The sequence below is a fragment of the Protopterus annectens genome, chromosome 10.part0 (genome assembly GCF_019279795.1).
Source record: "Protopterus annectens isolate FY-2018-M chromosome 10.part0, PAN1.0, whole genome shotgun sequence".
Classification (NCBI taxonomy): Eukaryota; Metazoa; Chordata; order Ceratodontiformes; family Protopteridae; genus Protopterus; species Protopterus annectens.
Genome location: NC_056744.1, coordinates 1,435,871,344 through 1,435,886,193, shown reverse-complemented (window position 1 = coordinate 1,435,886,193; position 14,850 = coordinate 1,435,871,344). Strand labels below are relative to the sequence as shown.

The 14,850-nt window shown below is 40.4% G+C and overlaps 1 protein-coding gene across 4 annotated transcripts in view; it reads right to left on the bottom strand.

Annotated features, from left to right (window-relative positions):
• Positions 1-9,978: 9,978 nt before the first annotated feature.
• The window catches only part of CLCC1 (chloride channel CLIC like 1), a 1,214,053-nt gene continuing 1,209,181 nt past the window's right edge, over positions 9,979-14,850 (bottom strand). For all 4 annotated transcript variants that reach the window (XM_044086058.1, XM_044086059.1, XM_044086061.1 and 1 more), the window contains 2 exons: positions 11,188-11,298; positions 9,979-11,097 (listed from right to left, as the gene is read on the bottom strand). In XM_044086058.1, the coding sequence (XP_043941993.1) occupies positions 11,085-11,097; positions 11,188-11,298 (124 nt within the window). In that variant the 3' untranslated portion in view covers positions 9,979-11,084. The remainder of the gene's footprint in view (positions 11,098-11,187; positions 11,299-14,850) is intronic.

Below are 14,850 nucleotides of genomic sequence, written 5' to 3'. Positions count from 1 at the left end.
AAATTAGTGTGTTTATCCAGACTCTTACTAAACCAATCGAGACCAAAATCATGGGGAATCACTGAAAATAGATTGATGACATCAACAGTTACCAACAAAAATTCTCCCAAGTCTTCATTGGTCAAAATTCTAAGGCAGTCCAAACAATGCCATGAATCTTTTAATATGTGAGGCAACCTATCTAAAATATCCTTGGTCGCAATATCTATGTATGAGGCTAATGATTCAGTTTTAGAACGTCTAGCTGCAACTATCGGCCTAAAAGGTGGATTGGCTATGTTTTTATGAATTTTGGGTATGCCAAATAGAGTGGGTATGACCGGGTGTTCTACCAATACATATCTATATTCCTCAGCATCTATGATTCCATCACATAGCAACTCGTAAAGCATCCAGTCTATTTTGGTGTAAGCCTTCTGGACATCAAATTTATATATATACATATGTGTTGGGATCATTTAAAATGTTCTGCATCTGCATTGAATAATCAGTATTGGTCATAATAACCACCCCTCCACCTTTATCTGGTTTCATAACCCTATATTCCTTGTTGTCAGAAAGTTCCTTTAAACAAAAGACTTCTGCAGATGTTAAATTGTTGTCAAATGTGATCTGTCTATTGTCAAGAAGCCGCCTAATTTGTGTTGTACATAGACGTTCAAAGGCTAACACAGCAGGATGATATGGGGGTATGAATGTACTACTTCTTCTAATAGTAAATGCTTGTAACTCACTGTCAATCCTTTGTTTAGTATTGAAGAATATTTTTAGGTTCAAATTTATTGCATAAAGCTTTAAATTGATGAGAACCTTACTGATGTCATATTTAAAATCAGGTACAAAAGTTAAACCTTTTTTCAGTAAACTAAGATGGCTATCCATAATCTTCAAACTAGAAAAATTGTAAACATAAAAAGAATTGTCCCCTAAAATAGTGGGGGGCTCTTTGATGTTGTTAGCCAAAAATGGATTTAACATACTGGCTGAAGGATGCTGAAGTAAATCAATAGGTGATCCAAAACAAAATGCTGCAGAGTCAATAATAGGGGAAATAGTTGAAATGTTGTCACTATTCTCATTCATCTGTTGTGCCAATTGTTGTTGTTGTTGAAATTCAAATTCGAGTTGTTCCTCCTCTGTTGCCCACCCCTCCAATTGTTCCCTGTGTACCGACCTACTCCCTGGGGTGCTCTCTAATCCACCTGGTCTCTTGTGTTGCCCCGATTCCTCAGCCTGTCTGACCGTCTTAGTTGGGGTTGATTTTCTAAAAAAACCTCCTCATCGTCTTGCACCACAAAGTGTGCCTCGTCAGTTGCCCCCTCTTCAGTTCATAGGTTCATACTAGGCTATCTGCCCTAGGGCATTTATAAGCCTAGCCAGAATGTGTTTGGCTTTCGCCACCCATTTTAAATTAATTTTGCTATGCCCTTTTTCGAGGTTAGTATACTGTGCCTCTGTCTAACAGTGACACAGAAGTGATACAAGGGTTAAACCTACGATCTTCCTCAGCCTGTCTGACCGTCTTAGTTGGGGTTGATTTTCTAAAAAAACCTCCTCATCGTCTTGCACCACAAAGTGTGCCTCGTCAGTTGCCCCCTCTTCAGTTCATAGGTTCAAACTAGGCTATCTGCCCTAGGGCATTTATAAGCCTAGCCAGAATGTGTTTGGCTTTCGCCACCCATTTTAAATTAATTTTGCTATGCCCTTTTTCGAGGTTAGTATACTGTGCCTCTGTCTAACAGTGACACAGAAGTGATACCAGGGTTAAACCTACGATCTCCAATCCACTCATCAAGATTTCTCTTGAAGAGAGTCAATGAGGGACTCTGTCTAACCTGGACTGGGATTTTATTCCAGAGTGAAGGGAGCCTCTGGGTTATGAATCTGTCCCACCAGCATGTCCTATTTATTTCAGTGCTGAGGTTCAAGTCTCTCGGGCGCGTAGCTCGATGGGATTTGGATTTTCTGAGGTACAGCATGTCCATTAATTCTGGGTTGGACATGGCTTTATACGTCAGGCACAGATCGCCCCTGAACAGGCAGTATGCCACTGAGTAGAGCTGGAGTTTCTTTAACCGGGCAGCATATGGCATCTGTTTGAGCCCTTTGATCCTCTTGGTGAGGTACTTTTGGGGTCTTTCCAGTTGCTGCAGGTGTCTGGTAAGGTACATCCCAAAAGGGGCATTGTACTCAATTATGGGCCTGTGAGGGATGAGTAAAGAGGCACGATGACCTCCCCTGATCTAGATGTGAATCCCTTCATGATTAGGTGGGCTATATAAAATGTTTTTCTAACCACTTTGGCCATGTGGTTGTCAAATGAGAGACTGCTATCAACTTGGGTCCCCAGGTCCCTAATGACTTCTTCTGTACTTAATGGATTACCACCTATGTGGTAATTTGTGGGCACTTTGTTTTTGCCAAAGAGGATGACTATACACTTTTTGGCGTTTAGCTTGAGGCCATGGCTCTGGCACCAGTTGTCTGTTTCTATGAGGCCCTTTTGGAGGATGCTTGTGTTGGCTGGAGAGTCGATTATGGTGCCCAGTTTGCAGTCATCTGCGAACTTGGTCAGCCACAGTCCTTCCATGTTGGCCTGTACCTCCGAGAAATATATACCGAACAAGAGAGGTCCCAGGACTGAGCCTTGTTGGACACCACTTGTAACTGGTTTGGAGTCTGACATGGCTCCAGCAATTCTAACCATGTGGGTTCTGTCCTTGAGCCAGTTTGCAACCCATCTAGTGACATAGGGGTTTATATTTAAGCTGGTGAGCTTATCTATAATGCCAGAGTGGGGTATTGCATTGAAGGCTTTTGTGAGGTCCAGGTAGGCTGTGTGGACCACCTTCCCCTCATCAATGGCCTTGGTGACTGTTTCAAAGAAATCAACCAGGTTTAAGAGGCAGGATCTGCCCTTAACAAAGCCGAACTGGGTAGGTTAAGTTAGTGTTTCTCCTTGTGACCCCATGATAATGGACATCCCCACTCGTGTTCGGTAAGGGGTAAGCTCTCTTCTCTTTATATTCAATGGTATCCCTTAGTATCTTTTTCTGTTTTCTTTCCATACCTGTATTAACAAACCTTTCAAGTTCAGCTGAAATTCTATCTAATCTGCTTTTATTGCTTTCAAAAAGTAAATCATTAGTAATGCTCTGCTTGAGAATGATAAGTTCATTTTTTAAAACACTTAACCTATTATTGTTGTCTCTTATAATGATTCTCATTAAGTCCATCCCAGTTCTATCAAAAAGTTCCAGCATATTCTTATATGCCTCTGTGTTTGCCTCAATCCCCATAGGAATTCTATAAACTCTCAAGCCTCTAGGTACTTGGTTAAGTTCTAAGGAACGCTCTAACAAAACATTGTCCATCTGAAGCGATTTATATTTCTTGACTAACTTCTCGAATCTAAGTACCTGGGTGTTGAATGTCCCAGGGTTGTCTGGTCTAGAAGTGTCACCTAAAACAGGGGGCACCAAGCAGTTTTCCATGTCAAACATTAGTCCTACAGGGGTATTGTTTGTGGCAACCCTTCCTCTACTGTTGTTAATGTCCCCCCTAGGGTTGTGGTTTCTATCCCCTCTTGGTATCTCTATGTTCACTTGCCTTTCAGCAGTGGATGCTGGGGGTGTATGCATGGTGAAAAGTTCCACTTGTGTATCTGTTAAACTAACATCCCTGGTGTTGTGCTCTATGGTCTTGTTGGCCTGTAATAATTTGTCTTGAAATTTCCATATATTGAACCATTAATTGTTCCATTATAAATGGGAATATATATTCTAAAGAATCAGAAAAAATGACAGTGATATAAATATGTAACCTAAACCGAAAGACATGCCAACTGGTATGGTACTACAACACAATGTGTTAGCGCTTGAAGTTAAAGATGTCATTCATGGTGCTTGGGAACATCTTATTCCTGTAGATTTACACAATATATTAGGTAAAAGCCCCTCTTTTATTAACAGTAGAGGCTTGAATTTGAAAGAATTACTAGAGAGGACCCCTAGACCTTTTGGCCAAAGACCTGCTAAAATGGCCAAATGTGGTAACTGTAAGGCTTGTAAATTTAATGATGGCCCATATGTTTGTCTAGGTAGTTTCAAGAGAACTTTGAAGAGTCCTGGTTACTGCAATTGTAATACTAGCATGGTTATCTATGCTGCTACCTATTTATCTTGCCCAGCGTTCTACATAGGAATGACTACTAGGAAGTTAAGGCAGAGAATATTAGAGCATTATAGGGATATAAAGAACAAGAAAACTACCAATTCATTATTTGTGCACACGAATCATTGTCCAAATTTTAAGAAGTTTATTTTCTTTGTCATCGATAGGCTTTATACCACGGAGTTTGGGAGAGACTATAGAACTGTGTTGGAGATAAGGGGATGTCTCTGGCAATTGAGAACGGATGCTAGCAATGCCCCTTGTATTAATGAGGCATTGTCTTTAGCATGTATCTTAAGATACAAGGCAGCTTGTATACAACGCACATTTTTTTTAAATACTGCAATAGATATGCATTTTTTGTTTCATAATGAATGTCATTATTGCATACATTGGTTTTTTTCATTCATTGTTATTTAGTCTCTTAACTTTGTTTTTACCTACTACTTATTTTTTCATTCATTATTATTCACAGGGATTTTATTAAACAATACATTGCTTTATAGGAATTCAAGGTCTGGTGAACAAGTATTTAAAGGGGATAGTCAATTGGGATAGTCAATTAATCAGCCACTTTTCTGTTTCACTACTTGTGTCTAATTATGCACTAATTGACAGTGTATTTAAAGTTTTTTTTTTTTTTTGAACGAAGTTAACTGACTCTGAAGATGCCCATGAGGGTGAAAGTGCTTAGTCAGTAACGGTTGCTGTATACTTTTTATTTTTTTGGACAATAAAGGTTCTGTGATTTTATCTGGTTTGTTGCCTTAGTGCCTTTCTGCTTACTAGTTCTTTACATACCACTGAAGTTTTCTCATGTGAAGCCTGGCCAGAGGAATTAGAAGGATGCAAGATGTCATGTACCCCAAGGCTTGCAGGAACTTCCTCCCAGTGAAGTGACTTCTGGAGGCTAGCTGGGTAATGTAGAGAGGCAGGAAGCTCTGCTTTGCTGGGGATAGGAAGTCCACTTGGGATGCTGTGTCCATCAGTCCTCCCAAGAAAATAATCTTCCTGGAGGGTGTTCGCTTTGATTTCCTCTTGTTGATGGTGAACCCTAAGGAGGTTAGGAGGGTTTTGGCAATGAGGAGTTCCTGGAGCAGCTGTTCCTTGCACTCTGCCTGAATGAGGCAGTTGTCCAGATATGGGTAAATCTGTGTGTATATTTCTCTGTCTGCAAAATGCTATGGCCGGGGCTAAGCAATTGGTGACTACCCTGGGAACAGTAGATAAGCCAAAGGGTAGTGCAGAGAACTGAAAGTGTTGTGAGCCTGCACTGAAGTGCAGGAATTTCCTGCAGGATTCCCTTATGAGAATGTAGAGGTAGGCATCTTTTATGTCTAGGGTCACTAACCAGGCATTGTCAGCATAGGTAGCTGCTCCTGCAAAGTTAGCATTTTGAATTTGGGGACCACTAGGGAGGTGTTCAGAATGGATAGATCCAGGATGGGGCACCATGTGCCCTCTTTTCTGGGAATAAGGAATAGTCTGGAATAAAATTATTTGCCTGTTTGGTCTGAGGGGACAGGTTCTACTGCCTCTTGTGATATGAGAGTTTGGACTTGTTTCAATACCTCTGCCCACTGATTTGGAGGGAAGTCTGAGTACCCTCTTGGAACTGGGAGCTCGTTGAAAGAGAATTTTTACCCCTGAAACATGATCTTTAAGACCCATTGGTCCTTTGTAACAGACAGCCAATTTTTTTTGCAGAGGGAGAGCCTTCCTCCTAGCTTTTGGTGAGTGACAGGAGGGTAGAGGGGTGAGAGGGAATCATTGAGAGTTTTTGCCATAGAGGGATGGCTCAGAAGTCCCTGCCTTCGAGGCGGAAGTAGTCCACTGTTTGGTTCTCTGCTGTCCCTGGGATAGGGACCTAGGAGGCCTGTCCCTGCGGGCCTTACTTTGCCCTTGTCTGCTAGGTGCAGGAAAGGACCAATGCTTGGAGGGAAAATTCCTACTTAACCTCGGAGGTTGCACCTGAAAGAAATATTTTACTGTTTGCATAGATTTTGCTTTGTCTTCCATCTTTTTAAGTACCTCTTCTGCTTTTACTCCAAACAAGTGGTCCTTATCCAAGGACGCATCAATTAATTTAGACTTGACATGATCAAGGAGAGGTTGTTCTTTCAACCATGCATGTCTCCTAATGACCGATCCTTCTAGGGCGTCATATCCACTGTGTAATGAGTGCATGGCCACTTGCCAAGTAGAGTGCAGTAAATCTGCTAACTCTTTCGAATTGGCACAGTCAGGAAAGGTTGAAATCTTTTACTTTAACAGCTCCAAATGTGTGTTGTTGATATCTTAACATATGGAACGGACAGTTGCATGCTCTGATAAGTTAAGGATGAAGAGGTGTATACTTTTTTATCCCATCTGTCCAGAGCTCTGGAATCCTTGTCAGAAGGAATAGGGTTCTTAGCAGAACTAGCCTTAGCTCCTTTAGGTCCCTGTGTAATGACCTCCAGGTCTGCAGCAGGGTTTCTGAATAGGTATTTGTGAGAATCAGGTACCCTGTAATACCTGTCAGGTTTACTGGAAGCAGGAGGTAGGGTGTCAGGGGCTAAACTGGATTCATGGAAAAAATCATCGACCACCTCTAAGATGGGGGGATGGTCAAGGGTTTGTACTGGGGCAGGTCTAGAAACTCTCTTAGTCTTTTCTTAGACTGAGGGAAGTCCTGGAATTCCCAGTGAAAATGTTCCCTGAGGGTGTGAAGGGTTTCCCAAAGGAAAGATCTTCTAGTGGGAAGGCAGAAAGAATGGATTCCTCTGCATCTGAATCCTCATAAGCAATCAGAGGTTGTTGTTCCTCTTCAAAATCTGAATAATCAGATTCCTCAGAATCCTGTTCTGTCAGCATTTCAGAAGAAGGGTGTCTTTTCCTTTTAGAAGTTGTGGCCTGACTGCTCTTGATAAGGGAGATAAGATCCGCCGTCATTTTAAGCATTTGGGCTTGGGGAGGTGGGGCAGGAGTAAGATGGTGGCTAGAGGTAGATTTTCTAGGAGTGGCCTGGCTTCTAGGCCTAAGAGTATCCATCGGTCTGAGAGAAACAGAAGGCGGATGAGAAGACATCGTTTTTTTGTCTAGATTCAGTAGTACGAAAGGCCTCCTTGGAAGCCAGTGTTTGCGTCGTGGCTCCGGACCCAAATGAGGCAGAGACAACTAAAGGCTCAGAAGACGAAGAAGATTTCTGTGGCATACTGGACTCCGAAAGGGTCTTGGTAGAGGCCTGCGTAGATATTGCATCTGGCATCAGGGGCTGTGAAAGCTCCTCACTGAATTCCGGAGAACTGACTACCTGCTTAGCGGTAGAGTCGTCGGAAGGCTTAGCCTTGTGTGGTCTTGTCTCTATCTTTATCTCTACATTTTTTCTGAAGTCCACCGATTGTTGGCTGATGGACACCATTTTGGAATGCGAAGACAGAAGACGAAAATACCTGTCTACATTAAGAGCTCTACAATGAATGCTTCTTGCGTTAAAGAGGGCACAGAACCACCAACGAGGGACGTCATGGTCTGGGTCTAAACAAGTGACACAGTATGAATGGAAGCCTTGGTGTGGGATCTGCTTTCCACAGGCGAGACAACTGTTAACGTTTTCAGACATCGGTTAGTGCAAGAAAAAAAGGATCCCTAACGGGGTACTTAGCTTTAGACCTTTTCAACTGTAATTCAAACTTTGGTAGCGACCGACTGGCACACTTGCAAACTGCTTCGGCTACGGGCTCCACGTCAAGAAAGACTGATGTAATGGCATCGGCTGCCTTCCTTTATAGCAGTGACGACCTAACGTCAGACAGCAAGTGATGGCAGCTGACACAGAAAAACATTGACTCTGGTATTCGGGCCGGCCAAGGGCTACCACAGCAGGGATAACCCACAGGTGATGACGGCAACAGTGAAACACGAAGAACATCAGAGAAACCCACACACACTATAAAAAAAGAGTAGGGCAGGAATTTAAGATAAGAAAATAAAGAAAAAATGAGCACTTATCTGAAAAGGAGATACCCAAGGAAACCACTGAACGCTCGAGATTCAGGTAACCATGTCTGATTCCACTGGTGGCAAACGAGATCTGAGGAGGTTGGTTGGAATGCAGGGCATTGTGGGTAGTGGGAGGAGCTCAAGACTAGTCTGAAGAAAAGTGGTTGAGTCGGATCCGAGGACAGATCCGTAACCCAATCATGAGGAGGAATGAAAGACACATCAGATCTGATGTTTTCTAGACAAACCATTTACAGTAGACCTGGTCAGTCCTCCAAGCAAAATTCCAGACCACCTACTGGATGTTGTGATGGACCCTTTCATCAGCCCCCCCCCCCCGCTGCTTCTTTCTCCATTCACAGAATCTAAAATGCAGGCAAACAGCCAAAGGGCAAGCAAACCCAGTACCTTCTTACTAGTGACAGGAACAACAGAGATCAAAGCTGTGAGAATGGCAAAGAAATGGTAATAGCAGGGGATGAACATGTTTATGTTGTCACCGCACATCACAGCATGCATGGGCACTGGTGCGTGTCATACATGCTAAACATTAACTGGTGGAGAAGATAAATCCAATTACTGACCTAATACTGGCTAGTTGGCAAGGTACACCCAACCACACTGGACCCATCAAGGAGGGCATTCAGTCTTGCATCTTATCTTCCTAGAAACAGTGTAAACAGACCTGCAGCTCTAAAAAGAACTGGGTGCTGGAAAGATCAGCTGGGAAATAAAAATTTTAGTGCAGGCATAGTGACAACTGGAGATCCAAAAGAAAAGGGAGCAAAGGGGACTTTTCAATCACAACAGGCAACTGACTTTGGGACGACGCAATGAAAGATGACATTACAATAACAGATTCAAGACCAATGCCCATGCTTTACGACTCTACATCCCTGTTTCTTCAGTTAGAATCATTCTTAAGGTTGCTGAGTAAGAACAGTGACAATGAATGCACGTTTCACTCCAAAGACCAGATGTCAAGGATTAGCATCTTTTTCAGCCTCAGTAACACTAAGCCAGGGACGTTATCTCACATAAGCTAGTGGAAGCAGAAGAAAACGTGCAGAAATTATGTACTTGAGAAATTACTAACTAAACTTTATATGACAAGGCTAATTCTTACTATAAATATATCATGTTGCATCATCTGAAATTACTGAGCGAACTATAAACCTGAAAACTTGTGTTTTTATAAATCTGTTCCTGTTTATTTATTTCAGTGCTTTGAAAGTAAATCACTGAAATACTACATTAATTAAATTCAGTCATTTCAGAACAATCTTAAACTTATTCCATTACAAATAAAGAAAATTCAACCAAGATTGTTACTGTCCAAAAAAGACTGTTACTGTCCATGTTAACCACTCTCAAAGTAGTACACCATTTGTCTGCATTATGTAGCAATAAATGCATATAAGCTTCAGAGTGGTATGCTGATTATAATACACCACCACTTACCACTTAAAATCTGTTGTAGTTCGAGAAGAATACTATGCTGAACACTTATGTTTTACAAAATTTAGCAAATGCCAGTACAGTATTTCACTGTTGGAATGCTATATTTATGGAAATTGTGGCACAAGTTCCATTTTGGCAGTGGACTTTCCACTACAGGAGAATAGGCTTAGCAAGATGTTCATTTAGTGGGTCAACTGAGCAAATTCCACTTGATGAGCTAATGCAAGGTTATGGATGATAAATTGGGAGATGCATAATAATCCGATGTAACACCCTTGAAAATGGAGTTGTAATAGTAAACATCCTGTCCAGCTCATCTTCAGCTCCTCCAAGCAAGCAGGAAATTGTAAACTATTCAGGTAATCAATATCCCTGAACACTTTTTTTGGTCTTTATTGTTATGCCAACAGTCATCTTATATACTAATGTATTTTATTTTTTTGATTCACTTCACTGTAAATATACAAGGATGCACATCTCTGGAAACATTTAATTAAAAACTAAAGTAATAATTTGTGAAATCTCTTAGCAATACAAGTCATTTGAAATTGGTCTTTCACAATTTCCCTCAATCCCTCTGTTCTCTCAGACTTTCACTTGCAGGGTCTAAATGAAATCAACTTCCAGATTATATTATATGCTTTTTTCTAGAGAAAGCATAACATATTCACTTAGGATTTATACTGCTGTGACTAGTGGCTAAAACATGGTTATTTTCCCTTTACCAACCATTTATTGTAGCAAGTTCTTTTTCTCTGACGTCTCGGCCATAGCCTTCAAGGAGTAAAGAACCATGGAAACACATACATAAAATATATGTGTTTCTATGGTTCTTTACTCCTTGAAGGCTACGGCCGAGACATCAGAGAAAAATAACTTGCTACAATAAAACTTGTGGATCACTTTTTGGTTATATTTTGCTGCTTTCTGGTGCTTAGTGGTTGCTGTTGTTTGTTGCCTCTGTCAAACTTGCACGCCATAAATACCTGTAACATTGAGGCAAGTCACTCAGTGCTCAAAAATTCAAGTTATTACATCTTAGAATTAATACTACATAGTACAGAAAGTGTGCAGTGGAACAAGCACTACCCTTAAATGTGAAGCCAAGTAGTAATGATTACCTTTCAAAGGGTGTACTTTCTCTCAAATTTTCTAAATATCAGAAATCCTGCAAATCAAAGTACCAACATCTGGGAAATACTGTTTTTCAAGACACATACAATTTAGGTCAACTGGAACTTATTTCAACATTAATTAGTGGTAAAACAAAAAAAGTAAGAGTTCAGATGAAGAGATGATCTTCTTTAGCAAAGTGTGATGTAACAACACCACACAAAAGACACTGCTCCAAGCACTCCCATAGACAGTGAAAGCTCTAAATTTTGCAAGTGCTTCTCCTCATCCTGGTTGCTGCTGATCCGAGATGTCTAAATAGTTGCTCCAGCTCACTGTTCTTTCAGCTTGCATCAGTGATCAAACCTACATTTAGTGGAGAAACAATAAATGTGCATTAACATTACATGACGTTCAGTAAAACCGGTATTTTAAAATATCCAGTATTCAATATACCTGAAGACTTGATCATTCTTCAACAGCAAGAACTTCAAATGATGGTGCACAGGAACTGCTAGATTCTGGTACTGGCTGTCTATATTCTTTATGCAAGTCAGGGTCCACACCCTAAAAAAGTAAAATATATTTATTTACTTTTTTGTGTATCAATATATTGTTTTCTTTTAAATGTGGAGGCGCCTTAACCATTATGCTCTAATCCAGAAGATATGTTGTTCATCTGACTCCCATCCTCAAGCTCTTTCCTCTGCTCACTGGAAAAATTAAACTGCTGTCGCAATACAAGGAAGCTGAGAGTAGGATAGAGCAAGCATCAGTTGCTTGAGTGACAGGATTAATAATCGAATGAGACCTAAACACCTCTGTGCAATGCTGCACAATATCCAAATGTAGGTCACCACAATGAACTACAAAATCCAACAAGCTCCTACTTCTCAGATTTCTAGAGGGGGTCAACTCAGCAGGGACTTGATACAATATCCTTCCACAAAATAAAGGAGAGAGCCAAAGGCCATTCAATCACCTCTCCTACTGGTTCATCCAGTGCTTAGGGTAGCATGGATTGCTAGTGATAGACAAAGAGGCAAATACCTAGGACACTGAAATCTTTTGTTAGTTCACTGTATTGCAAGACTGAGTATGACATTCCCACATATTTCAAATCATCTGCATCACATATAATACTCTAAACATACTTTGCACTAGTGTGATTCCTCGTTTGTTTTTTAAACCTTCTGTTACAGATGCCCATTCAAAAAACTACTCTCAATAAATGAACAGCTGTTACAAAGTACAACATGCATAATTTTCACCTTTGTGGAGGTAAAGCACATGCTTTCCTGTGCTAGTGCCACAACCCAAACATACTAATTATTACAGAAAGTTACCTGAAATCTTACATCATAAACAGTTAGGTCAGCACACCTGGTTACATTTTATTCAAGAAAGTCGAAACAAAAAAACTGGAGAGGAGCATCCATGTTTGTAAATCAATCAATCAAAAAAAAAAAAAAACAAGCATCCCCCTTACCACACAAAGACTTTTCAATTATCAGTATCCTTTTAGATAATCTCAAATCCCACAAACTTGTAAGTCTACATGTGTCATCCAAGGAAACCTTAGCCCAGGTAATAGAAAATGATACATGATATAAACTTATATTTAATGCATGGAATTATAATTCTAGAATAACAGGATATAAAGTAAATGAAGTACAAAAAGGCTATAGTAATGAAGCATGCCTCAACACATGACTTGGTAGAGCTCCACTTTTTGTGGAGTCATGACAAGATGAGGTGCTTGGGAAATTGATTAAAACTGATGGTGAGCTGGCAAAGGTGTTGCCAAAATTGATATTTATGGATCAGTGTGATTTTGTGGTGGGGAAGCAAACATTTGACAACATTAATAAAACAATGATGATTCAGAGGAAAGCTGGATGTACGAAAATACTGCTGTTGTTGTTGGGTGGTGCAGAGAAAGCTAGGACTAGAAGGATATTAAAGTAGGATGGTTCCTATCTGATAAGTTTGGTCTGAACAGAGTAACCAGGCAGGAATGTTCAGAGTTACCTGTCTGACCGCCAACAATCCGTTGTATGGCAGAATGACATATTTCCCCAACTACCTGTCTCCGTAGGGGATCCCCAAGGATTCATCCTTGGACCCCTACTCTTCCCTGTTTTGGCCAATAAACTAGCCTCTGCCACCAAACATGGCACACTCATACAATACGCAGATGACTCAACCATCATCTGCTCAGACCAGTTCCTACCCAAACTGCAAAAAGTCAAACAGGAAGCCTTTTCCTCTGTTGAAACTTGGTTATCCGATGCCCAATTAATACTCAACCCATACAAAACTAAACTACTCATCTTCCAACCCACTAAACATACACAAAACAACTCTCACTTTAACATCACAGCACAAGACAACACCACTATATACCCAACTAAACACACCAAATTGCTAGGAGTGGAAATAGACAATAAACTAAAATTTGACATTCACATATCCATGACCACAAAAAAAGTCCACAAAAAACTAGGAGCGCTATACAGAATTAAGCAACTTCTCACTAAAGCAGCAAAGACTTCAATAGCAAATTCCCACCTTATCTCCACCCTACTTTATGCCTGTCCAATATATACCAACCTAAGGCAATGAAATCTAAACAAGCTAGAGACCTGCTACAACAAAATCGCCAACTTTGGCACAGGGGCATCCTACCATAGTGACCACTGTCTCTCACTTGCTGAACTGGGCTGGCTTGAACTCCCTCACCTCCTTCAATGGTATCAACCCTCACTCGCCCACAAACTAGTAAATCAACCACTAAATGTCCCATCCCTCCAGAATCTACTCCAACCCTATCGCACCACCAGACCACTAAGATCCAGCAACAAAAATCACTTGCAGATCACTAAAGCCAATAACTCTGCTGGTGAAGCACTATTCTCTTGTGCCATAGCCAAATTATGGAACTCCCTCCCACCCACAATTACCTCCATACCATCATGCACCCACTTCAAAACATTACTAAAAGTGCACCTAAAAACATGCTGGCTATGCCCTTGCAACTCCCACTCTAATATCTCCCTCCCCATCCAACCACTACCTTTCTTTCCACTCCACTAACTACCTTGATTATAGCAAGCTCAGATGCTAATAAGCCAGTACTTATTATACAGCAGGAACTTCTTCTTGTAACATTTGTTAATGTCTGTTATGTACTTCACAGATAAAGATTCTAGTTGTCTACTGATGTACTATGTTCTTCAACTGTAAATATGTTGTAAGAAATTGCTATGTAAATTGTTAATCGCTATGTAATCCAATGTAACTACTGTCTGTTTATTTTAACTGTGGAGCTTTTCTCCCCGGGCCTCCGCTGAAAATGGACCTACGTCCAGTCGGACACTCCCGGTCAACAAATATAAATAAATAAATAAATAAATAAATAAACGTCTTCTTTATCCTATATTTGTGTTATATTTAGAGCCACTGGCAAAGAAAATAAGTGACTCAGAAATTCAAGGATATAATTGGTATGCAATTAAGAACAGCTGGCTTTATTTGCAAATATTTTATACCTAATAAAACTGGGAAAGGACATCTCACTGTTAAGGAACATGTTGAGACAGTTTCAAGTCTTTTCAGATATAACATTAATGAAGATAAAACAAAGGCTACAGCTGTTAAATTAAGTACCCACACATGAATTGGTTTAGCAATACCCATATTTATGGGGACATAAGATGAAATTATTTAGGAGAATCGATTAAAAAGATTTCCATTACGCCTACTAAGGAAATGTGGGAAGAGACTAAAAAGATAATACAAACTGAAAACTGGAAGCTCTTGATTATGGATACAAATAGCAACATACAAGCAGTGAAAATGCTTTTACTCCCTTTATTTTTATATACAGGTCAGGCATATCAACCAGAAGAGACGTGGACAATAATAAAGCGTTAAAAGAATTTATCTGAGGGGGCAGGGCAAGGGTCAAGTGGGATAAGTTCATCTTTCCAATAGACCAAGGTGGTTTAGGATTAATTGATTTGATGGGATATTTAAGTGCTACACAATTAAGACTCATATATATAACAGAAGGGATGATGATAAAACAGAGAGAAATTCAAGAAATAAGGAGAAAGT